The sequence below is a fragment of the Aythya marila genome, assembly GCF_965140915.1.
Source record: "Aythya marila genome assembly, chromosome: 6".
Taxonomy (NCBI): domain Eukaryota; kingdom Metazoa; phylum Chordata; class Aves; order Anseriformes; family Anatidae; genus Aythya; species Aythya marila.
In genome coordinates, this window is record NC_139047.1 from 26,269,445 (window position 1) to 26,296,837 (window position 27,393).

General features: G+C 34.8%; 1 protein-coding gene across 4 annotated transcripts in view; it reads right to left on the minus strand.

Annotated features, from left to right (window-relative positions):
• The window catches only part of PTPN4 (protein tyrosine phosphatase non-receptor type 4), a 112,952-nt gene that overhangs the window by 43,796 nt on the left and 41,763 nt on the right, over positions 1-27,393 (minus strand). For 3 of the 4 annotated variants that reach the window (XR_014317780.1, XM_082763458.1, XM_082763457.1), the window contains exons 3-12: positions 22,916-23,023; positions 18,178-18,220; positions 18,003-18,081; positions 14,402-14,446; positions 14,106-14,158; positions 11,750-11,870; positions 10,611-10,698; positions 9,595-9,636; positions 9,122-9,210; positions 4,539-4,602 (exon numbers count right to left, since the gene is read on the minus strand). Coding sequence is in view for 3 of the 4 variants with exons in the window: in XM_082763458.1 (XP_082619584.1) it covers positions 4,539-4,602; positions 9,122-9,210; positions 9,595-9,636; positions 10,611-10,698; positions 11,750-11,870; positions 14,106-14,158; positions 14,402-14,446; positions 18,003-18,081; positions 18,178-18,220; positions 22,916-23,023 (732 nt within the window). In the remaining variant the exon portion in view is untranslated. The remainder of the gene's footprint in view (positions 1-4,538; positions 4,603-9,121; positions 9,211-9,594; positions 9,637-10,610; positions 10,699-11,749; positions 11,871-14,105; positions 14,159-14,401; positions 14,447-18,002; positions 18,082-18,177; positions 18,221-22,915; positions 23,024-27,393) is intronic. The other variant, XM_082763459.1, reaches the window with a different exon arrangement.

The following is a 27,393-nucleotide window of genomic DNA, read 5'->3' on the forward strand; positions in this document are numbered from 1 at the left end:
TAGAGCTTTAAAGGTACCTTAACAATAGTTCTATTCATAGCTTCTAAAGCTTTCATTGCAGCGCAGAGAGAAAGGATTCTGAGACCCTGCCCTTTATTTCAGCTACAGCCAGGAATCAATCTTTAGGGTACAGAAGAATATAAGATACGGGTCTCTAAGCGCACCAATGCTGTTCCTCTCTGCCCTTGCAGGTTCTCTGTAAGTTGGGCACTTGAAACTTATCTTTGCTGATGCTGCTAGGGTGCAGGCCCCAGTTCTTCTGCTGACTGGTAGCAGGGCTTAGAGCAAATTACCCTGGTTTTCCCTGAAGAACAATAGGCCTGGATCAATTTGGGCTCAGAACAAGGTCCCAGGACCACGTTTGTTAATGTTGGTAATTCAGCCAAAAGCATTAAAATAACACAAGGGTTATAAAAACATTCTTAGGGGCTGCATTATAGTGCGAGGCTCAGGGAAGATGCCGACTGCTCTGTGAGATGTCAGAGATATTTCAGGGTTGTAGGTCTGTTGAGACAGTGTTAGAAGACTACCTCAGGGAGTCACAGTTGGATTCTCATCTGAAATAACTACCTCACTAATTGTGCCCGTGGTTCCTATTAGAGAGAGGAAACCAGTTACCTTGCTCAGGGGGGGAACAGGGAAGCAGTTGGGATGCAATACAGGTGATCAGAGGCTCAGGGCCTGCAGATGAAACCATAGGGGAGGCAAATACCATGTAAATTAATTTAAATCATAACCTTTAAAATGCACACTGTGTGTCAGGTTACCTATACTATCTAAGAAGAAACACTGGAAAGAAAAGCACAAAGTGAAGTCTAAACCATGTTTGTGAGGCCTTTTATTAGAAGACAAAAAAATAAATAAATAAATAAAAGCAGCATGGATGTTGCTGTCCCTCTTGCATACAGCAGCTTAGTCCCTGAACATTTGCTTTGGGTAGCAACATTCATTCAAACCCACCTTTGCTTGATTTGAGGTATGGACTTAAAAGCAGATCTCTTACTGCTCAGGAGAGAAAGTGAATTAGAAAAAAAAAATATTCTCCAGTGGGTCTCCTTCCCTTTTCCTAAACAAAGAAATACCCCAGGACAAAGCAGTAACTCCCCACCCCCATCTCCGAGAGAACAAAGACTAGCACTTTATAAGCAGATGCCCCAGAGAGTTGAGATATTCCTTCCTCCACAAAGAGTAGACAAAAGTCCTGTGAAAGCTTAAAATGTAACACAGATTGTGCCAGTAGTATCAGCTATTCATTCAACCCAATGGCAAAAACTTAGATAGGATTAGGAAACAATCGGCTCGGCATCTAACAAAAGCCGGTGTTACTTCAGTTCAAATATGTCTTTTGGCAGATAAACCCATATATCGCTTTGTGAATCTCGCCCAAGTTCTTTCTAAAAGTCAGGTGGGGCACAAATTTCACAAACATGATGTATAATAAGGAAATTTTTGTTCATACACTGAAGCCAGGTCTCTGTCAGGGACAAAACCCATGATGCTGTTTTGTTACAGACTCAAGTAATTTATCAGTGGATATTTGGGCTCTAAAAGAACAAAGGAACACGCTGAACAGCTTATTTGGCTGTCAAGAATAAAGTCTACTAAAGTATGCTGGACAGCATCAGAAATTTGATGCTGACTGTTGCCATTACTGCAGCTAAAGGTGCAATCACCTAACACTGAAGAAACTTCAGGAAACATCTAAAGAAATTAATATATACTGAATAATTCTTGAACAGCTTCAAAGTGTGCAAGAGAAGCAGCGTAAGGAACAGGCTGAATAAGCAAAAATATAGTGATGCAAAGCCCAGGGTAGAAAACAGCAACTGCAGTTACGGCTTAGAGGGCTTCCACTGCTGGGTGAAGAAATTGTACGTGTAACACTTCCCACCCCCACCCCATCCTGCCCCAATCCTAAACAAAATGGAAAAGAAAATCTACTCCAGTGTGTGCGTGCTTCAGTTATATACTTGACAGACTACACAACCACCTTTCATTCAAGAATGTATTATACTACCACTGGAAAATCACTTTGACATCAAACTGCTTCATCTCACTTCCTGTAAATGATTTATTTAGAACACAGATATAATCTACTAAGAAGTAGTCAAATAATTCTTTACTTATGTCGATGCCTGTAAGCAATGCCAAGTCAGGGAATAAACGTAATAAGTGATTAAAAGATAAGGCACTTGCACTTTCAAGGACAATTGCAATTAAAAGCTCTGAACACTCATTAGCAGTATTTGAAAAATACCTATTTTAGACTACTCAAAAACCATACAGTCCAGAAAAAACACTGGAATTTTTTTCTCCCAAGTTCAGCATTTTAATATCCTATATAGCATCTCAGCTTTTCATTAGAATAAATATGGTTTAGATGTAAAATCTTATATTTACACACAACTTTGAAATATACCATCAACATGACACAAATGTGTTTTCACTGCCATACTGTAAACCCGTGCTTTTAAATAAACACTAAGTACTAGACCAGAAATATCTTACTTACAAAATGTGTAATCGGACTTATTTCACCTTGTTTCTGCTACCAGAAAGGAGCCATTTAGGCTCCCTTTATTGTTAAAAACGAAGGGAAAGGGAAAACAACTATACACCACCAGAGAACAACTTAACCCATCCTAAAACATGCTTCCAATTCATGCAACAAGTTTCACCCTTTGCCTGTATCTTGGTTACTACAGAGGAAGTTTAATGATTAGTTTTGGTAGGCTAAATATTATGAAAGTATGTTCCTTTTAACCTAACTGAAGCTGAATGTAGGTGAGATGAATCTTATCCTAAGAGTCTACTCAGGGAAACTAACTCTGGAAATAACAATTTTAATATTAGATGTGATTAAAAAGTTTAAGTATGCCTTCTTTGGAAGCCAAATTTGAGCTTTGATCTTAAGATATTCATGACTTGGAATGAATGAAAATGAAGTTCTTGCCATCAATTTTCATCTGATACATAAAGAAGAACAGTATGAGACTTTTTAATTTGTTGCCTTAGATAAGATATCTCAGAAGAGAAATGACATTAGTTGCATATACCAACCCCATTCTGGTGCAAGTAGCAATATGCAGGGTATTAAAAAGCAACAGAAAGTACAAGATATGGAAGTTATCTTTATATTGCTTCCAATTATATGCAGAATTTTTTACATATTAAAGTTATATATCAAAACATGATTTGATCATTGGGCTGCCAGAAATCAGTTTGCCTTTGGGAACTTGCCTGTAGCTCCTCTCTGGTATTAAAAAAATCCTGTGTCACCATGATGAAATACTCCCCTTCCCCTTTCTGCATCATTACCATTTTTCTGCCTATATCAAGAGATACTTCCATTTATTTAATGTAATAGCCAAAGTTCACTTCTTTCCACACAATTTCTCCAAAACGCTTGTTTAATTCCCTCTAACTCCTGTTCCCATACTTCTGGGCTGATAGCTACTCCTGCTGCTCCAAGCACAAGTGTCAAACTTTTCCTGGCAGCTAATGTACGGCGTGTCTGTATTTAGGCAGTTCCATCTGTGAAGAACTTCAAACTCCCAGGACTCCTTCTAAAGGATCTCCTTTTACTCAGTTCAACTCCTGGTTTCAATGCTCTTGCTGGTCACAAGCCATTGGCCTGTTCTGATGTAACAGCTGTTTCCTCCTTCCCTTTTCGTTGTTTAACCATATTGCCTCTGAATCTGGAACAGTCCTATAACATTGAGGGATGCATTTCTCCCTAGAACCTCTTTTTTTATCCAGTTAGCAACTCTGCACTTTAGGTCTTCAAATCTTTTCAGCTGTAAGTAAGAACTGTACAAAACCTTCTAACTAATCTGATGAGTTAATCACATAGCCATATTTTTAATTAATTTTTCCCCCAGTGATATGTCTGTAAGGCTTTAGATTCTTATCTCTTGGAGGCATGCACCAATCCATTTCTTGCCAAATTAAATGCTCAATGGTCCTGTGGTGCTTCATATGGTAGCAAACAAACTCCACAAGTAGAAAAACATACATATTTTTCATATAAAGCTTCAATTTTCTTCTAACAAATAGAGAATTATGCAGAAAACAATTACCATATGTAATTTTAAACTGCAAAGACATTCGTCTCTTGCATTTAAATATAAGTAATAAAGCCGACTTGTATTACTGAATCAGAATAATACAAATCAGCATGTTTTAATCAAACACTTACAAGCAGATATACAAGTGAAGCAGCATTAAGTATTGCCTTTAATTCTAACTCGCTTTCTTCTGAAATTTAAATATAGTATTGATTTACTTTCAACCTTTGCATTATATAAGCAATCATTATTCCCTGCATACAAATGTAAAACTAAGTATTTGGGCAAACCAAATGAAACAAGTCTTATAAAACATCGTAATGGCCCATTTGACAACTAAAATAACCAGGAATTGGATGAAAATGGAGTTCTAATTGTAGTTAAAGCCAAGAACCAACACAGTATCAAATACAGACAGTATTGAGAAATTTCATTGCTCATTTTCGAGACCAAATTTAAAACAGTACTCACCAATTCCTTCCTAAGTTGAATAAAAAACTGCTTGCACTTGAAAGAAATTTTTACAATCTTCAACCTAAATGAAAAATAAAACCAGAATGTTTAAACACTTAATGTACTGCATCATGGTTAAAGGCTTAAAAATACCTACTGAAAATATACTTTCTAGAGGACAGATTTCATTTCATTACCATGAAATTTCTATAGACAGAAATAAGAGATTAAAGATTATATAAAATAACTTGTATTATTTGAAATTAGTAAGCCATATATCTGAATTACCTATCAAATTTACTTATTTCTATCCTAAATGTAAGGCAGTTGCCCAATTTTGTATTTTCCCAGCTCCTAAACCCAAAGAGCTATTCTATCCTCAAGTCATCCCAATCTGAAATCCTCTTTTTTGAGACCTCTTTTGTTATACTTTAGAATTAAAAACAAAAATCATACACACAACCTATCAACTCCATCTGATTCCTGAAAGACATTATTTCTCTATGTTCTTCCTCATCTCAAGATATAACCAGAAATTGTTAAACAGTAAAATATCTGGGACAAGATATAAGCATGAAGATAAGGAAAAAAGGCAAACAAAAAGGGAAACAAAAACAGCAAAAAAGCCCACCACACCGTAAACAGGAAAAGCCATTTAAAATATTGCATCACAGGAAAAATCAGCCTACAGATATTTTCATCTTGTAGATCGTCTATAAACATGTGAGATGCTGACAATAATTCCAGACAATTTTGGATGGTCAGTATAGAGCTAATTATGCTAAATGGTAAAAGGCAAGTCATATTTCCACCATAACCTAATTATATACTTTAAAAAAAAACAATACGTGGATTGTGCAGATATATTGCACATTATATATATATAAAAAATATAAATTTTCTTAACATAGCCAAATGGAGACATTTTTCTCCAGCACGTTATTCACAGCAGGAACCAAATGTGGATGTCCTAATCTGTAGAGAGAAACTCTCTCAACAATAATATAAAGGAGGTATATGGTTATTCGCCTTTAAATTATGCTTGCATCTGTTTTTTTCTTTCCTAATTGTGCTATTAGGAAAAAAAGTTATAACTTTGTCCTGTGATTTTTTTTTTCTTGGCAGAGTGGTTGTTGCTGTTTTTTAATTATTAATAGAACATTGCTATTGGAACTTGTCATGATCTGTAAAAGGGGCTACCACTTATCTATTGAAATCAAACAATTTCATTGGCAATGCAGCAATTTTCTTAGCAACTATGACAAACAAGATCCTAAATTTGGTACAGGTCCTAAATTTGCTGAATGGGATAGCCACTAGTCATAGCATTCCAACTGTGAAAATACATAAAGACGTTAACTACTACCTAAATAGTCTAATATAACCAAAAGCATGTTACGATCAATTTTCTAAAATTTTGGGGTACGATACAATTTCAGGAACATTTTAATACACATCTTTTTCAAAAACTGAACTGTGCATGCTTTACAGCAGATCAGATTTGCTTAGCATGCTAACAGACTGAAAAGAAATGCAAATTATTCTACCATCATTTACTCTTTTTTCCTCTTCTGCTAAGAAAATGACTTCCTCTGATCACTCACAGAAAATGAAAAGGTGAAAGCTACACTCCTCCCCCTCTTCCCCCCCCCCCTTTTTTTTTTTTTTTTTTACCCTACTCCATAATTCAAACAGAGTGAGCTCAGCTGGCTGTTAAGCCTGAAACCACTAGGAAGAGACTCAGAATTGTAACATTTACCAATAAGGTCTAACTCAATCCCTAAGAGACACCTGAACTCAGAACTCCAGTAGGCAAAATCCCTTGGAGGTTGTCTTGCAGTGAATGGGAACTGAGGAAGGAGGTCACCCTTCACGGACAATCTCGATGCAGAACAACTCTGATGTGCTAGAGTACAAGCAGGCACGGGAGGAGGCCAGCTTGGCTGGATGAGGAACTTCAAACACAAAAGGGAAGTATACAGAAGGTGGCAGCAGGTTCAGACTACCAAGGAAGAACACAGAAGTGTTCCCTAGGCATTCAGGGATATAACAAGGAAGGCCAAAGCTCAACTGGAGTTGAAAGTGGCAATGTTCAAAAGGGAAAGCTTTCCAGGGAAGCATTCAGTAAGAGAGAGACAAAGGGAAGTGCATCTCCACTGTACAGCAGGTATCTAGTAACAAATGACAGGCTAAGGCAGGTACTGAACACTTTCCTCCTTTGGTCTTCAAGGAGATCTGCTCCCTGGATTCCCAGCTCTCTGTACCTGGTAGCATGGTTTGGGAAAAAGAGGAACTACCCACAATACAAGAAAATCAACTTAGGATAGACTAGATAAAAGGCAGTCTCCTTGATTTTGTCTTATACTTGCCTAGTCTCCCTCCTCTCTTCTCCCCACAATCCCTGCTTATAAAGATTGTATTATGTAATTTAGACACAGTATTAAATTGAGTGGACCTTTGGAAAGGTAAGAGGCATATTACTGAGCCATACTGTAAGAACTGACATTGCAGACCTTTACTCATAGCAAAAGAAAGCCTATGGTAGGATGAAACCGTGTATGTGCACACAAGTGGGGGGCAGGGTGTATTTTTTTTCCCCAATTTATTTTTCTTTTGTAAAGACCAATTATGTTGGTACTACAGCCTTCCCAGGAAGAAATTAATAACCCTGATGTCAGCTGATATGGCTGAATACAAAGAAGAACTGTTTAGGTAATTACACACACACAAACCACACTAAGAATTTAGATCAGCATCCCCAGCATGCAAACGATATGAAACAGTTCACAGAAACCTCTAGCTTCCAGTAGGGACTTGCAGCTTAATTATGATTTACATTGTACATACTCAGTAATTTACTAGCATGCTGTATAGAACCTATTTCTACTGTTACTGTTTCCCTCCCCAAAAAACAGCAGTAAAAGCAGCCTGGATTAAAAACATCCTGATTATTACAACACTGCATTTATAAAGCAGCCTTAACCCAGAAATACCCCTAACACTTCAGAGCTCTTGGAAATGAAGGGTTTCTTTCTTAGAACAAGTTGCTATTATAAAGGTAGGTCTGACTATCACAGTAGTTCCAGACTTAACATTGCAAGATCCAGTTTTCATTTACCAGACTAACCATGGAGACTGAAAATGTAAACGCTGTGTTTGCCTCAGGCTTACTTTTCTTTAAATGCTTAGAGGCAACATGTTTACTGTGTTCAATTATATCTGTCTGTGGAGAATACTTTTGTCCATAGCTCATTGTGTTTATCTGCTAAAATTTGATCATTCACACTGCTTCTGAACACAGTAAACCCCAAATTAAATAACATCCTACAACAAAACTTGAGATTAAGCTTAACACTGAAAACCCAAGTGTCTCAGAAGTTCAGTGGGTTGAAGAAAAGATGTCATTATCATTTTGAATGTCTGCAAGAAAGCTTACTAAGTGAAAATAACACTGACTGCAGGTAATGGATCTTACCATACACTAAGAGGAAACAACAATCAAACAAGAATTTCAGGTGCCCATATCAGCTGGAATTCAGAGAAAAGCTTTTCCAGTTTCAGCTGGGGTAATCAATTTAATCTGTTTATATGAAGATGAACTTCAGAAAATTCCAATGCTATATTGCCTAAGAACACAGATCACCAGCAAATGAAAATGTGAAATGTTTTCTAATACGAAAAGCACTTGTGCCTGGTAAACTCATGTCTATTACAATGATTTTATATGGCTGACAGCCCACTCAGATCTTGATTATAGTATATACAGGGAAGTATGTAGTGAGAAGGACTGTAAGAGCAAATTAAAGCAGGCAAAGGAAGCTAAGGGGAAGTTACTTCTTAGGGATGCAAAAAAAGGCTTTGGGGAAGCTGACAAACTTGGGTGAAGCACTAGTGTGATGTAACAAAATAGGATTTCGCTTCGATCTTTCCCCTTCTGAGATGAATAAGTAAAAACAAGATCCCAATTCAAGAGACTGATGATCTCACCATGTTAACTTGTTTACTGAGGGTAATTCCATGCTTACATAACAGAACAGCTTTACAATCTATTTTACTTCAGAGAAGTGACAGCCTTTTCTTCAATAAATGCACTTTTTTGAACTTTATTGTGAAAATGGCTATCTGTGGATGAAGGGAAAACAGTATCTCTGAATGCTACTCTTCAGTTATCCTCAAATAATATATCTAAGCTAAATTTAATACATGAAGCATAATTAAATTATATGTGATGAAACAGATCACAGCAATCACTTTTCAGGTTAAGATTTGTAAATTTAGTGTTCCCTTGAAAGAATAACCTAGAATAAAGTTGACATTACCATAACACTGGCTATACAGTTGATTAAACAAAGTATGCTTACAAACTCATAAACAAGTATTAAAATTAATTATATTTAGCACCACAATCACTTAACAGCACAGCATGCAGAACAGGACAAAAACCCATCATAAATTACCCATTGCACAGCATGAGGTAAATCATTTCACCTTGAGATATTATAATTAAGTTTCAGTCTTCTTTAGAGCATGTGACACTGACAGTGGTAAAAATATGTTTTGAAATACCAAACAAAAGCACTAGTTTAAACAGTTATCCTTACCATGGAAAGGTGTTAATTCGTACTCTGTTCTTAAAAATTAGTATTCCACCTGACATCACTCCAATCATTATTTCATTGTTGCTCTGATCCTTCAAAAGAGAAAAGAGACAATGGTTTGAAAAACAATATAAACATCTTTGAAATCTCATATATATTCATTCTCATCTCTCTCCCTCTAAACACAAAAAACACAATAGCAAAATAGAACTTGATTTACATGGAAGGAAACGTGTTTTAGTAAGATGAGTAGGAATTACATTATTCCCTCCTAATTCGAACAAGCCCGTTTGTTTGCTCTAAGCCCTTTATAAACTACCACAGAATTTTAATTTTCTAAGTTAGATCTTCCATCTTCCTCCAACGTTGAAGAAACAACAATATAGAGTATTTTAGCAGCTTATTATGAATAAGAGCGCTAATAGACTGGCTTGGCGTTTGCTATACTAAAAGCAACCAGCGACTTAAATTCCTACCTGAAAGGAAATTGCAATCTCAGAACACAGAGAGGAGAGATTCTAAAACAAATAATATTGTAAGCATATTTAAACAGCACATTTTCCCTCAAATATTTATGCACTCTAATCAAATGCCTGCTACAGGTCTCTCAACACAGGTGCAAAAATAGGAAGATAGAGACAGTAGTGAAGTGCAGTACTTATCACATTCTGCTGCATACTTCTCTAACATTAGAGAGAGTGAGACAAGAATATTTAAAAAAGAGCTGTCTTATTTACTAAAAACGATTACATTCAGTCTTTGGAGAAATGGTAGCACTGTAATGGCAGGTTCTTTCAAGACCTCAAGCTACCTGCTTTACCAGATAAAACTATTTCACTGTACTTATTACGAAGAAGTAAGCTACTAGGTTTCCACATACACTCAATTATTCTTCATGACCAGACTTTTCATTTAAAAGCCTTGGTTTCAAATGTATATCCTTCATAATTTTAACCTCTATTTCATTTTTGAATTTACAGCGGAAGGATAGGTAGCGATTTGTTTTCGCATTACACTTCACATTATATACGTTACGCACTACATATCACATCAAATTATAGTACATTCACCTTACGTAATAGATCACATTATATACAGATAATGATCCGTAGCTCAGTTCTAATCTGAACCAAATAAAATATACTTAAAAGATGACAGATCCTTAAATATCAAAAGCACGTTTCAACAAGTACATTTTTCTTTTTCACCAGTAACCAACCAAACTGGCATTCAGGTTGAACCTCAATAACACACACAAACTAAGCCCAAATTAAAGCAAACAAGTAATCACTGAATAGTTTAGGTTGGAAAACACTTTTAAGATCATAGTGGCTGCTGAAATTGCTAAATTGCATTTAAGCAGATTATAATATAATTTCATTTTTTTCTCCTGAAAACAGAAGCCAGGAAGACTCACTAAAATACACATATTTCCACATAAATATCCAAGGAATCCACTTTTACATTACAACACTAGCTGATCCAAACTTACCCTTGCATAGTGCAATTCAACTCCATAAAGTTCTAAGGTACGTGCTGTATTGAGATAATTGAACTCTGCTTCTGCAGGAGACAGCCCTCTGAAAGAAAGAAGCTAAATAAGAAACATTCAAATATACCCCCCACATCAGGCTCTTTATTGAGCTCAAATACAAAATATGCATCAGCTTTACTAGTTCTTCCCCCACCCTGAATTCTCAATTTCCTTTCTCACCATAAGCAGACTGCAATCCAAGAATTTTAACTGGTGCTTCCAGTGTCTTGAAAAGAGACTGCAACACACTGTCTGCAAATGCACTTTTTTTTTTTTTAATTTTATTTTATTTCTAATGCGTTGTATTGTTTAAATGTCTGTGAAGCTCTGGAATCTGGAAATTACTTTTGCAGTTCCGTATTTTGCATTGATAATAGCAATCTCTCTGTAACACTCACCTTCAAACTTTAAATTATCATCAACCCACTTGAATTTTATTTACTCTACTTAACTGGATTTGCTAAGCCATTAACTGAAATGTAAAACAACATTCAGTAGTTTTTAAACTATAGCTTATCTTTTGTTAAATTTTACTGTAAGAACAAAGTGTCTCAGTTCTAAAATGCCAAGGAGCTATCAATGAAAGAAATACTGTTGAACATTACACATTGAGAAAAATGTATTTTCCATTGCTTCATTGCCTTTTCCTCTTTAGGAAAAAGTCAAGGAATTGCGAACAGGAAAGACCAGACATTGGAGAAAAGGACTTGTTTTTTACTTCTGAAGTGACTCTAATGTACTGGTAAGAGCACCATGAAAACAAGGCCTTTATGCATTCTCAAGAACTGAACAACACTTTTAAAGTAACTGTATCCTGCTAAGTTAATATCTTATGTAATACACACACAATTTTCAGTGCACCTTTACCATGTTCATTTACTCACTAATATTCCCTCTTATTCTAACAGATGCGTTCCATCTCTGCAGAGCATCAATGGTACTTATTATACAGACATTCTACAAAAAATATCACATTCACATAGAGAATTTTTTAACAGAAACCTTTAAGACAAAATACTCAGTTTTTATGTAATAGCACAGCACCAGCAGTCAGGATTTGACCAAGTCAGTCAATATCTTCTGCTGTAAATCCTTACATGTGCTGCTGATGTAATTTTGCTATTTCTTTTTCAAAGTCTTGAGGCTGGCTAGGGATGAAAGAATAGTCTGAGAGGTAGCCTGGCAAGTTTTCTGAATGGTTGTAGTCTCCCAGCTCGGCTAAAATATTAAAAAGAGAGGTTATTGTTTATCAGTGATGTACTTGGCATTGTGCAATGCCCCCAAATTCACACAAGTCTGCTCCCACATACTTTATGTTCTACAGCAAATTAAAATATATTAGACATTTTAGCTCCCCTTTTCCCTTTGAATAGAGTCACATTCTCATTGAGTGCTGTGGAAATCATTCAAAAAGAGCTCTGAGTGGGTGTTTACGCAGGAAGTTTATGCAGTGTTTAATTTCTAATGCACAAATTAAATTCATAAATGCTCTCATAACGATGAGTATCAAATAATACACTTCAAGGTATCGCAGGTACTAGCTTTTTTTTTTTTTTTTTTTTTTTTTCCTTTTTTTAACCTTTGCTTATTTTGATAAGATTGTGTTTTGTTTTGTTTTTTAAACATTGCAACTGCAATTTCTTCACTTTGGAAGCTCTGCTAAAACAACTACACCAAGATATATTCAGAAGCATTAGAAAAAAATTTTTTGTACAATTGTATGTGTACAGAAAAAGTATGCATACATACACCTACAGTGTTTATTGGAAACTACTAAAAAGTGTATTTACATAATTTCTAACACTTCCTTAAAAGCATAAGTAAATCAAAATCACATTTACTGTCAGAATAAATTAAAAAAAAAAAAACAACACACAACTTGCTAAAACTACAGACTTCGAGGTTTGTTTGTTTGTTTGTTTGTTTGTTTTTTTAACTGTAATCCAAAAATAAATCCAGCTGTAAGTGTCTGCAATCCATCTAACAGATTTACAGTAATAAGTAACATAACATGTGAAAACTGGAAAGTTCACAGCAACCTAGCATGGTGTGGGGTCCTGGGAAGGCCTACTGATGATTTGTGGGGTATGGAAAAACTGACGATGGGAGGGATGAAGGAGATGAGCGAGAGGATAAGCAAGGGAAGCAAAGGCAGGAAAGTAGTCTGGGGCATTTGCATTACCAGAGACTGATCCTATTAAAAATGATTTCAAAACTGGAAAATGTGACCAGGCTTTGTAACCAAGTGCAATTCTTACTAAAATACACTACAAGTGTATTTTATATAATAATATATATTTTGCAAGGGCGGCTAAGGTCTATGGCTGCTGTTTACAAATAAAGAATTCTAAGACCTAAACCCAAAGAGAGTTTAGTAACAGACATGCACAGAAAACCATTAGACAGAGATCTGAACACTGCAAAACTTAAGGACAGCAAGATCTTGCCATGTAAATGTTAACTACAATGCATACCCGCTACTACTACATTATTTTAAAAAGAAACATTTTTTTCTTAGAAGATTAAAACATTATAAACTTTTCATAGTGTCTGCTTCATTATCAAAATCTTTTCTAAGGCAAAATGCTAAGGTGTGACTTCTGTTTTTCTGATAGCATTTACACTACTTATTTTTTCTAGCAGCTGCAGTTTGGTGTTTCGTGAAAGAGAAATTGCTCTGCTGATTGATCTGGAAAAAGGCAAGCAACTTTTCACCACTTATCAAAACTACGCATAATATTTTACATTAACATTACCATGTATTTTTTTCCCTGAAAAGATCACCATGGACTATTTCTCTGATATGTAAGAAGTACAAAATGTAAATATAACACAGGAATACACATGGATATATGAGGCCTGCATATAAAACAGATTCTGACAATCACAATTTCCAAGAACTAAGGGTTGAATATCTTAGATTCCTTCCGTTGAACAGTTTAGGTTTTATGGAAGGAAAACGACAATCTCAGTCTTCTAGACATAATTACCCACTGATGGGTAGTTAAAACTGGTAACACAGGTGTTGAACTATTTGGCCAGATATAAGCAGAACTTACTTCAACCTCATTTGGAGGTTCACTTTACAGCATAAAACGTGCAAGTGTCTAAATACTGCTTTAGTATGACTCAAAAACATATACATGTATATCAAATCACACTTCAGAATGCAGACAAATGCAAAGGATTTGTTTTTTGTTTGTTTGTTTGTTTTAACTGCATGGGTTTAAAGAAGGAAAACAGAGAGCTATTAGTATTTCTCTCTAATGCAGCAGAATCTTCTGGGGGAGAAAAATCAACCAGATAGATTTCTTTAATAATGAGAAACATTATGTTATGTCCACAAATATGATGATATACAAACTACATTCTTTAGAAACTAAACTATCCAGTGCTACATTTTTTTTACATATCTCAGTACTTACATATATATGAATACTTCATTATACTTACATTGAACAGCATAGGAAGCCAGAAGAGCAGCAGTATTATATGGACAGGGCAATCTGTTTTGTTTTTAGAAGAAAACCAAATGAAATTACGTACTTCATATGAAACAGTTATTTTGAAAAGCCTAATCTTTCATAATCTATCAATGCACAAGCTGGACAGGTAACTATCATAAATGCTTCTATTTGCATAAATGTTATTTTTAAACATTTTTTATTTTTGCCTATATAATTTATGATTAACTTAACAATGTTTTGTCAAAGTTTCATGCTATATTTAACATAACAAAAATGTCTTACCTTCCAGTAAGAATGTCCTGTTTAATTTGCAAAAAATACTGGTACCTTATTAAAAAACAGAACAGAAATTAAAAATCATTTAGTTTTTCATTAGTTTAGTGCATTTTGTTTCCAGTTACCACAAAGCTAAACCTTTACACTTTGCAGGCTATTTCTTAAACTCTTACAGGAAAGAAATTAAACTGTGATTAGTAATATACTACAACTTTGTAAATTAAACTCTTTACAGGCTAGTAGTTACTGTATAATGATATTACGTGTATTTCACCAGTATATTGACAAATTCACGTTTTACCCATTTTATTTGATGGTACCTCGGTTCAGTTTAAAATAAAAAAAAGAAAAAAGAGCCTTCATGATGACTAAGTGTAACAATAGAACAATTCAGCACGCAAGCCAAAAGTCAAAGATGGCATCTATATACACTGCTAACTTAATAAGAATGATTTATACTCCAGGTAGATAAAAAGAGTTAGCTTATTCTCATCAAATATTTGACATTACTTGGTTTTCATTTAGACTAAACTAATTAGTCTCAGTATTTTGGCATCACATTCTTAAATAACAGTTGTGGATTTTATTATGTTAAAAGCCTTCTAAAAGTCTTTTGACTTCCCTTGAACTTCTGTTCTGAAGGTTTTTTTTGTTTTTTAATTATGATGTGAGAAAAGCTCGTTTTAGAAGTTGTTCTACTCTTCACATGCACACTCTTTCAAGTAAGGAAGGAGATGGGAACAGCAAAAGGAGCAGACTAACACTTTAAACTAAGGACTACTTTCAACCAAATGTTAGCAGCAGAAACTCTGTAACATAAAAACAAAACAAAAAAATAAGAAACCTGAACCTTCCCAGTGAGTGGAAAATTTTAACATCGTTCCTGTCTTCTTATAAATTTGTTAAGTTTTGGAACATCCTACATCATTATTACATAAACTAGCCATTTTCCTTTTGTAGTTCTGCTTTGGAAGTACTGTCAGCCACACTTGTTCATCATAAACATTCAACAATTATGTATCAAAAATACTCGCTTTAAGTCTGACTAAAACCAAACATTAAATATTTTCCAATATTAACTTGCACTAAGAAGTTCAAAACAATATATATAACTATTATATATCATATGATTTCTCATAATTGTTTAGACTAAGATTCAGCGTAGTCTTCAGAAACTGGTTACCACTTCGAAAACTTTCACAAACATTTACAAATACATACAGAAATCAAGTCATTTACAAGCTAAATTTAGTGAAAGGTAAAACATTTCACATTTGAAATAGTATCAGGAAAATACTTGCAAACTGATAAGCAAAGATGTTAGCTCCTGTATGCTCAACTCCTACAAAACCTTCTAGAGGATCCTGGACCTCAAGGAATGGCAACAAGCTTTGTTTCTGGTATTAATCCTAAGAAGTTAAAACTGAGACACTAAATAGGCTTTAGAGAACTCAAAATACTTTCTCACTTTGCATCTTAGAATGCACATTGATTAAAAAAAAAAAAAAAAAAGAAACAGATGAAGCAAATTTATTCACCTATTAAAGAAATGTAAATCAATACTTCCCACTGTTAACATTCATGGCTGTAAAAACATGGAAAAATTCTGCACGTGCAGATGTATTTTTTATTCTTTACTTTTTGTAAAAGGCATTATTAGAAATATGCCATGGTACTTAATGGACCTGATGATTAACGAATACTAATCAGAGTTCATTTTCCATCCACTGTTTTCAGTGAACAGTGAAATTAATTGCTTGTTAGCTAACCACCCCAGTTCAAACACTGGTGTCTTGCATAGTATTAAGCAAAATGGGAAATCAATAGAAGCTGTATTAATGTAGATCTGAAAATCTGTACAACAAATTCAGCTAAACCAATTAAGAAGGCTTTGATTGCATTACAATGTTTTCATCTTCCTTAAATATAGGGAAAAGGATAAGACAGAATTATTGTTAACTGGAGTCATTGTTAATAAAGAGGCTGTCCTGTGATGAGCAGAACTAACGAAGCTTCATCTCCTACCAATGTAAGTTCTTAAAGCTAAACCCTCCAACACAAGCTGAGCTCCCACTGACCCTTTTCTGACCTGAGGCATTCATAACCTGCCTCCCCCTCACAAATTCTCAGAGGTCTAATTTAAAGATATGAGCCTGCACTGAACCTTTCCAATCTATTTGTATTGCCTCACGTTAGCTCATTCTTCTTCTTATTTTTTTCCATGAAATTTATAAAAACTGAGTACTTTTTGAAAAGTCTCATCGTGAATGGAAACTCAAAAGCACACACTTTGTTTCTTTCCTTTTCTGGTGGCTTTTTTTCATTTGTTTTGTTTTTGTTGGTTGGTTTTGTTTTAAGAGGGGAAATGCTGATTACATGAAAGGACCACATGTCAGTGACAAGGCATCCTAATTTCACTACAAAAACCCCACGGATAATGGCATTCTCTTTATAATAATTCCAAATATAAATGAGTTTTCTCAGGGGCAATTAGGCCTATTAGCTAAAAAGGCAGAGCTGACCCAGATACGGCAATCCTACATTACTTCTTACCTAAATGGCTGCTGTATTTATAGCAGCACTGTATTTACAGCATAACATTTATGTAAACAGTTGTGTTTTTTCTTTACTGTTTGCTTGATATAGATAAGCATTTGCTGTTTTTTCATTTCCTTAGTAATATTTTATATTGCCCTTCAATCCAAATTACATATTTTTCATTACTCTAATATAGTACATTGCAAAATTCTCTGAGTAAATATTTCAGTAAAACAAAGACTAATCTGGGGCTCATTTTTGTAAATTCTGACTACATAGATGTGTACAAATTTTTGTTAAAAATTTGACAAATCCAACGTTATAAACAAATATGGAGCCAAATTTTCACAGTTTCAGTGCTTAGGTTTCTAAAGCTATCTTTAATAATTTAGATATTGAACAGGGCTGACCTGTTTTCAGAATGGCTGACATCCAAAAATTGCAATCTGTCAAATCACACCACTTATGTAGAAGAGTAGAACTAATACTGAAAACATGAGGCATTTCTTCAGGAGCTATCTGCAACTCAAAAACCTCCTAACTGGATTCACACTGAGCATTTTCTTCAGCAAACTTCAACACATTGCTAGCAAAATGAGCTCACATCATTCAAGCTAAGACTACAAATATATGAACACAGATGAACTTATTAGTGCCAGGCAGAAAACTGGAAAAAAAAATGCAGAAAGCTCAGGATTTTTTTAATCATAAAGGAGAACATAATTAAGGATAAAATTAAATTTTGCTCACTGATAAATTGCAGGATTAAGTTTTTCCCTTCTTTTATTTTCTCTTTCCTGTTCCTACTTTATAGTATTTTCTTTATGCAGTTACTTAATTTTGCATATATATTTGTAAATTTATTCATAGAGGTTTTTTGTTATGTTGATTTGGTGCAACTGCATAGTTCCTGCCTGTAATTATCAGGCAAAAAATAGAAGCCTGCATATACTACACACAAAAAATGCTACAAGAAAATTTACGTGTTATACCTTTAAAAAAAAAAAGTTTTCCCCTTAGACATAAACCTTCTAGAAAAATATGTCATTGATGAATTAACTAGACCTACCTTGTATATTCTTCTTGGAGCTTGTTTGGATCACTTACAAAAAACTTAACTCTCAAGTTCAAACTGTGAGGAGATCCTCCTATGGTCAAGGAAAGTATTTCTAATTAATCAAGGCACCTTGGAAAAACATCATTATAATGATGTATGAATTGTCCAAATACATATACGTACTCACTTTTTAATTGTTTCCTGATAGGTTTGTTTGGATCCAACCACCTCTGGAAAGAGATAAATTATAACACTAATTTTAGAGAAACAAAAAAGCACGAATTATAGCCGTATACATGTATATCAAGAACCATTGTAATTTTGTTACTTTTTATTTGATCCTTTACCAAAACATCCTATTGGCATACAAAGTATTACCATAGACTCTGGAAGGACACCAACATTATCACGAGCAGTTGCTGGTCTTCTCTACCTGAGATTGATCTCTGCTGTCCAGGTATCTGTCTGTTATAGTATTAGGACAACTACAACATGGTTATTGTCACCTGTACCTGACAGAGGTTAGAACTCAGGGTGTGTTTAACCATCTTTAGCAATTCTTTAAACTGATTATCTCAGGTAAACTAACTGTGGCAGTGAAAAGCAAAGGCTAATTTACTGTCCTCGGAAGTTAATTTGCTTAAACCAGTTCAGGTTCCTTCTAACTCTGCAGTTCGCAGGTCTGACACATCCAGAGTGATCCCACTGGCTCACAGATTCTCCTCCAATTGTCAGTCAACTCTGCTACATCCCTAATTATGATCTTGTAAATCAAAGACTCAGCCTACTGGACTACTGGATTAAGGACTACAGAACATTTTTACCAACCTTGATCGTCTCTATGGGAGCATATTGCTTTGGTATATTCACCCATAGTATATGCAGATCTTTATAAAATCAACGCTGCAACTTTCAGAAAGAAGTGTGGTTCTTAGGAAAGCCCTACAAGATATTTAAACAGCTCCCTCTACCACCCCAGCAGACCCTGTACCAACGTACTTTAGCTAACTTACACCTTCACTTCTGATAAATACCATTTCGTTCTTCATCCTGCCTTGGAATGCAAACCCACAAGCCCCAGGAACCAGCTGCATGGCCACAGATCCCTCATGTGAACCATAGAGTCCAAGTCATGTATGGCACACAACTACCTCAAACTTACCACCCCCCTTTGGAGGAAGCAAACAGACTTGAAATATTTGATACACACTACAGATCTGAAGTTAGTTCAGTCATTTCATTTGTTGGGAATACAAAATAATGCTGACCAGATCCAAATGTGGTATCCTTCTAGCAGATGGCTTGAGAAGAACATGATTAAAAACACTTGAGTATCTTTAAACAGGGGTTTTGATTCAATATACATAGATAAATACATAGATCTGACTGATAATCCTCTGACTTTTTTTTTTCTCCAAGAAATACTGCTTGAGATTATAGTTAATCCAGAAAACCTGGAATTTAAATGCTTAGCAGAAAAGCTTGCGTTCACTTCCTTCTGGTTGCAAAAATCAATTTGGAATGTACTAATATAGCTTAAACCACAGAAGAGTAACTTTTTTTTTTTTTTTTTTTAAACTGTATTTAACAAGCAATATCCATGCTTCACGTGATATAACTGGATCCAAACATAAAACGTGAGAGACTGCAGAGCATTAAATCGCTTAACAGGATAAGAAGCTGAAGCTGACATGGTTCAGGCAAAACTAACAGAAGTTTATGGGTCAAGGTGCTGGTAGCAAGAAGCGTTATCCGATGTGGTTCAGACTTGCTAGCACGTCTGAGGGGTAGGAATATCTGGGATTCCCTCTTCCCCAGGCTGCTCCAGGCCCCCACAACCAGTCACAGCACTCCACTGTAGGAAGCATCAATGCTTCCTGTGTTGATTTGTGCTAGGACATGAGCTTTATACAAATACATAAAGCTTGGGCAGTTTATGCAATTCGCATTTAGACACAGTGATAGAGGTTTCACACTTAATTGGCAGAATTCTCTTTTTTCCCCGTCAGTTTTGCGTCCTGCAGCATTTCAGTATCCTAGTAATATTCCAGTGTGTTATTACACATGTAACCGCAGTATTTGACAATCCAATCTGTTTCCTTTGCACAAATGAGCAAAGTGTAAAAGTAAGCTGATATCAAAACCCAGAATTAATCAAACCCATAAATCTTCAGCTTAGACTACTAGTAGTTGTAAAAATTTTATTTAGCTCTGACATATTTTGATGGTAAGTAGATAGTTGCTGAAAAGCCAAATATTTTAGAAGGAATATTAAGTTGTTAAAGCATGTGCTTGTATCAACTATCTGTGAAGTCACTCTTCTTTTGGAATAACTATTAGTATCTATTAGTGTTGTGTTCAATTACTTCCAGACAGATAAACTAAAACAAAAGGTTTAGAGTTCTAAGCCTTGTAATGCCAGGTAAGTGTGAATAAGAAACACTAAGTTTCTAAATGTTGAATAAAATATTCAATGGTGTTAAATTAAAGGTATTTTAATCAAAGCTGAAAAATAATTTAGGTTTTTCTACAGCGTGACTTTGGCTTTTCAGCCTTGGAACAAAGTTTAGATTTATAAAATTAGATTATGGCCATCCTGCCAATGTCATAATAGAACCATATATGAAGTTACAAAAGAAAACTCCATTAAATATCTGCAGCGTGTTATGTTGCTGATTTTTAAAGTTTCAATGCTATGGAATTTCCTTTCAATTAAAGCACATCAACTACTAACAAAACTTAGTTTCAGAAGAGTCCCTTTCTTTATCTCTTATGGTGATGAGCCAACAGCTGCTTTTACATCGTGAACAACACGAAATGTGACTTAAAGCCCTGCAAGTGCCTTGGCTAGAAAAGAAATCACCTTACAAGATAATGAAAACACACCCAAAATGTTACTTGTTATCCCAGCTGATGATGATCATGCCACCCAATAACTAGATAAAACAAAACAGACAATGTCCCTTTAACGTATGATTTCATGAGCACAAGTCTCATCATTTCACTTGTAACTACAAGGCGATACTGACTCTTTACAGTGCCCTAGATCACAGTGATGCTCATCTAAACTCCATCACTTCTGGAGTCCCCTATTTCCACTTCAAGAGAGAACATTCATTAGAACCCCCCGTTTGGGGGGAGGGAATACAATGCTACTGATACCTGGGATCAGTTGTATTTATTTATTTAAGTTTTGCAGCCACGCATAATACTGGTTATAGGGCATGGAAATGTAATAGCCAATTCAAATTTAACTGAAATAATGCGAGCTGAAGCAGAGCTGTACTTCAAGAGCTACATTTCCATTTCAATCATGCAATCACTTTGATCAAAGTAAACTCCTCAAATCCTATTTAATACCTTACTAAATCTACACAAGCAATACATCATAAGCTACAGAAATGCCTCTTGAATTCAGAATAACAGGTATGTCTACATAGTACAAAGAAAGGATTCTAACAGCAGAAGACTGATGTTTAAAACAGAAGACCCTGTGGTTTGGATGAGTGCAGGGGGCTGAATGCAAATCTCTGGAAGGTTTAACCACTTAAAAACAGACTTAATTCCAAATATTCCTTTCTCACAAATAAATCTAAGTAGTACACTTTGTACTTCTACTTGTTTAAAAACAGCTAGTAACTCTTCATGGAGCGCTGCTCAAAAGGTCTACAAGCAGCATTTCCCATGGATGCATAGGTTAATTTTTTTTTTTTTCTCACGGCAGAGATTGAAACAGACCAGTTTAAAAAACAAAAACATCTCCCACTGTAGCAATGACAAAAATTCACGGTTGAGTTAGACTCAGGTAACTTCATCTAACCCTGCAAAAAGATGCAATACTCGAAGAGCACTACCAAATGCATTACTTTTGCTTAAACACTGATTAAGCTCTCCATTTCTCACGACCCAAACATCACCCATCTGTCTTCCCGTTTCAACCTTCATCTACTTTAACATGCTGCCTGAATGCTGATTATTACCATATAATTAACTTGGATAGTTTTCTCAACTGCCATTTAATTAATTCACTTGATCTGATTTGTTCATTATGCCAGCCTCCAGTGTTTCTACCACACATATATTACTATTTCCCTACTTCTGTCATTGTTCTCCCCTACCAGTGTTTCTCCCTAATTCTGTTTCTTAATTCTGCTCCACCTTCTAGTAGAAATGCTATTCTAATTCTATGCCTCTCATCTACCAAATTGATCAATGAAAATACCATTCTCAAGTACATCAAATAACCATGTATTCAAATTGGTGCATTAAAAAAAATGGCTTAAGGAGCAAATAAAATATTCATGTGTTCTTTATTCATGAAATCACTCTTTTGAGAACATTCTGAAAACAAGCCCAACCAACAAGATTGAAGAGCATCTCCCATGTGAGAAGACAGCACACTTCATGGTATCATTTGTGTTCTTGTACAGGTAAATTCAGCAATAGAAAAAAAGTAAAACTATTAAAATGTTATATTATTTAAATAAATATTAATGTTAAATATTTTGCTATCATTATTGCAATGTTGTAAAAGAAGAACTTCAATTCCTGGTTCAAGCAGGTGAGAAATAATATATAATCCTTTCTCCACTCTCAAGATTTTAATTTTGTTCCACATATTAGAATACAGTTGTCCAGGTGAGCAAATCAAAACTGTATTTCAAAAAGCTAAGAAACATTTTTTTTTTCCCTGGAGAAAAATAGAAAGAAAAGACATGTAGTACTTTTCAATGCACTGCAATGTGCATTAAATCTATCAAATCAAAAACCTACAGCATTCCTGTAGAAAATCTGATCTACCAAAAGAAACAAATTAAAATTTTAACAATTAAGTATCCTCTAAACAATAAAACATGACCCTTATATATATATATATATATATTAAATGAATTAAAACTATGATTTATAAAACAGATCCAACTTACAGGGTTATCAGTGGATTCATCAGCCAACTGTAAACCAAAGTAATCTCTCTCTGTCAAATCGAGATGCTTGAAGACTATATCCAATAGAACTTGTCCCTGATCATGTTTCTGCAGAGAACAAATACACGTATACACTGTTTAATGAACAAATATATAATTGGACACATAAAGTTCATGCAGGTAAAGCACATACTTTCAGATGTGATCTAGCAGTCTAAATTATAAACGTCACAAAGACCATCCCAGCAGCACTATTTTTAAACAAGCTCTATCTCTCTTCTGAAACATATGTAAGGAATTATTTTTCCTCTGTCATGTTCTGACAGTAAGAACTTCTCACTTCTCAGCTAGCTACATGATTATTTCTGAAAGCTGTTCATTAACCAAATTTGATATTTAAAAGGATTACTGGAAAGCAAAAAGAAAGGAGAAAAGAGGGCTAGGATTTGACAAAGGACTTTCTAGTGTCATTTGGGTCACTGAATATAGAAAGTTTTTCAGGCCTGCACAGGATATTCTTACTTCTTGATCTGAAAATCTTCTCCTGAATCTAAATGAACCAGCATATTGAAAATGCTTCCACAGTTAAATGGCACAGACAGCTGAAGCAGACAAATACACAGCTGAGAAGCAGTGTCATTTAAGTATGTTCTCTTAAAGATACTTTAACTAATTCAAATAAACTGAACAGTAACATTTCTTTCCATAGACAAGTGGACAAACTTGATTTTTACTGCAGAGGCAACTCTTACCCACAACACGATATAAAAAGAATCTGTGTGGTTGCAGGTACCTAGCAATTTTTTGCCTAACCTGAAAACATTGCCAACACATAATTTAAAGGCAAAGTGTGACATTCTGACTAGACTCCATAAATACATTTGGTGAAATCTGAAGGATTTTCCCAAAGAAGTTATGAAGTATCAGTAGCTTCTTGAAGCACAAAAGATGACGAAAAATTCTGCAAGCAAAGCTGTCAAACGAGAAACATGCTGAAAGATATAATTAATACATTTTCCACACAGATTTTCTACTTCTTTGGCACCAAGCAAGCTTCTAATGATGTTCTAGGTGCCAAGTATTATTGATGCTGCAGTGGATTTCAGATACATCTTGCCTTGTTTACTGTAGGCGATATTTTGAAAGAATAACAGAAATAGAAGACTCCTGCTCGCAAATGACCTTGCTCCTCATAAGATATTATAAAATAGGTTACTTTCACAGCAGCTATATCTGAAATATATAGCTAAAAGGTCAGAAGGTTTTACTTAATATCTATAAACAAGAGAAACTCTACAAATCATATTCTGACAATTTGTTTACATCAAACAGAATACTATCAATTATTTTTTGTTGTTGTTCAGCTGAAGTTATGCTGAAGCTGAGTAAAATCAGTCTAAATCTTTTATTTGGGGGCTAAAAGTTCCAAGAAATCTGATAATTTATTTCAGAATAATTATAAAAAAAAACAGAGAATAGTTATCGACCAATTATGTCTGAAATTTTGCCAGCAGGATAATCGTAACTGTAGCTCTGCCTATTTAAGTTGCAGTTACATAAGATATGTATTCACATATATTCACGTATAAGACACATATATTCATTTATCTGGCTAAGTAAAAGTGACCTGTGAGTTGCTATATTTACTATGAGAAATGATCTTATTTTAAAACACAATCAGGGAAAAGAGATTTCTTAATGTTTAAGAAAATCTAACAGTGAGTAGGTTTCAACGTTATTAAAAGGTTCACTACTAAAGAAAATTCATCTCCAATAAACAAGAACAAGCGAAAACCCACAGATGTTAACATAATAAGTACATGACAGCGTAAGTGTATAAGGCATTTTTAATGTACAATTCCAAAAATAGTTACTTCCATTTTACTAAATTAGGAGTTTCTGATATATTTTGAAATAAACCAGTAATCAGTATAATTTTTTCAACAAATTAAACTAATTTTAAAATTACATAGCAACACTAATTGCTTCTTGGCATTTTTCCCTATGTAGATTTAAATCAGAACTCAAACTAAGTTATGAGAGTAATGATCAAAACAAGGGAGAGGTTTGGAACCCCAGTTCAGACTTACATTTAGTACAGCTAGCATGCAGGTTATCAGTTCTGTACTTTTTTTTAATTTAACATTTAAAACCAAGAATTTATAGTTTCTTAAATATATAAATAAATGAATGTACAAAAAATACTGTAAGCTTAGAACGTGCTGATCAACTTTAATTTACAAGTATGAAATGTCATTTCATGACAGCAAGGAAGCTGGACCATTACTAGAGGTCCTGCTAGAAGGCAGAATGAATGAAAGGTATTTCTCCTGAAACAGAGCAGCAAGTTTGGTAAGAGGAGACGAGTTTCAACATGAAGCATTTGTTTTGATCACAATGTTTTACTCTCAGTGCAAAATAAAGATAAGCATCTAGTAAAACCAGACCTCAGTTTAACCCATCTTCGATATTTATATAATGATGTTGCAGCCTGCCAGAGCAGGTGAAGGTCACAATCCTGTTTGTTGTGTAAGGTCCAAAATATTTGTAATACTACCACAGTCACTGAATAGCTGCTATAAATTAAAAAAAAAGGCATGACAAGTATCTATTTTTGTCTTTTTTTAATAAAAAAAAAATCAAAACCAATGTATGTGATCTAGCATAAAAAGAAATGTGGTTTATTCCTAAAGGTAAACATTATTATTTTTTCTTAAAAGAGAGAATAATGGAAAAATAAGCAGACAATAAAAACCATCTAATATAAAACTACCCACTGCAATTAGCTATTTCTCAACTGAGTGGTGAAGTCAGCTAGAAAGAACTTCATTACTTCGTAGATGGATACAAAACATAGCAACATTTTTGCTAAGAATATTAGAATTTTATGCATACACATTATTAATAATCATATTAATAATCATTAAAGTCAAACGTCTTGTATTTTGGCATTTCAGAAAAAATCAACACTAGACATCAGTGTATAAACTGCAATTTACCACCCAGTGGCTAACATCCAGTACACGATACCGACATGACAATTTTGATCACAAAAGGATTGTTACCTGGTTACAAACACCCTTCTTTGAAAAATTATCGAAACATCTACACTTACCTAGCTTTAATGCCTCCTTACCAATTATAATCACCACCTTCCCAATTTATGTAACCGACATTCTGGTTTTGTAGCTGGCCAACACACCAGGATGCATTTACAACAAACGCCAGGAGATACTATCACTGCAATGCCAGATTTGGATTTCTCGTGGCACAGGCTTGAATGGCAGGTACTTGGCCTTCCCAGGACTGCAGCAGAACCATGAGGGGGTCAGACAAGTCCTGCTGCACACAGATTGAGAGTGCTCGTTCTCTTACTTTGCTAAGGACAGCACTGAAACCCTTCCTCTCAGCGCACTGGTGTAATTCTGTTCCAACAAGCAAACCCATTCGACGAAGAGCCAGAACTGCACTGCTGCCTCCTTTTATTCTATAGCTTAAATGAACTTTTAAAGCATTTTAAAAAAATAAATGTTTCCCAGTGGGAGATTTACTTTTTCCTTTTTCTTTCTTTCAAAAGAAGACAATTGCAAATATTAACTTATTAGAGTATGTCACCTCTCCAATAGGTTATTGGAGTTTTTACTTGCATGAAAAGGACTCTGAGACGAAGCAAAGCATTTGTTGGTGACAGCTAACCCACTAGCCTTGCTCACAGAACAACTCATCCCATCTATATTGCCTTAGTTTTCTAAGGTGATCTCTTTGTACTGGCTTTCAGGAAATACTGCAAAGTCAGCTTGCACAGAAAAGAGACAACAAGGTATTTAAACAATTACATAAGTCAAAATAATTTGATCTTGAAGCAGGTTTATGCAAATCATTAACTCAAGTTATTCTCAATTCTTCCTGCTCTGCCTTTTACACGACATGCTTTCCAATGTGGAAGCAGGACTTCTGCATTTGGTAAGCAGAGCATTTTACACAGAAAATTTCTGCTCCTCAGACATATGTACAGGTTAGTTCCAACTGATTATTTTGCCTGCAACCAAAATAACCTATGGCTAGCTACAGGCCGCAGGGATTATTTTATTTGATTTGTTATGCTCTATACAACATAATGTTGAACACAAAGAAATTTTGCAGATCAGTGGAAGAGGCTGGTTGAAACGTGAACATAAAACATGTCGTATAAATTATCAGGAGACATTGCCTGTGATCAGTATTTTGCTGTTGGAGGAGAAATATCATTTGAATACATTTTTATTAATACAACACTGCTCACTTCAGATGATTAAGCTTTACAACCATTAGCATACAGAATACCTATGGCAATCCCCAGGAGAAAGAAACCTTGCTAATTTACTTGATGTTATCTTTGTTCTTCCTATTCTGAAAATAATTCCATTAATATTTATTGCCAAGTATTGTGTCAACCACAATAAAGTAAAACACAGCTATAAACCCTGAAAACCTGTATA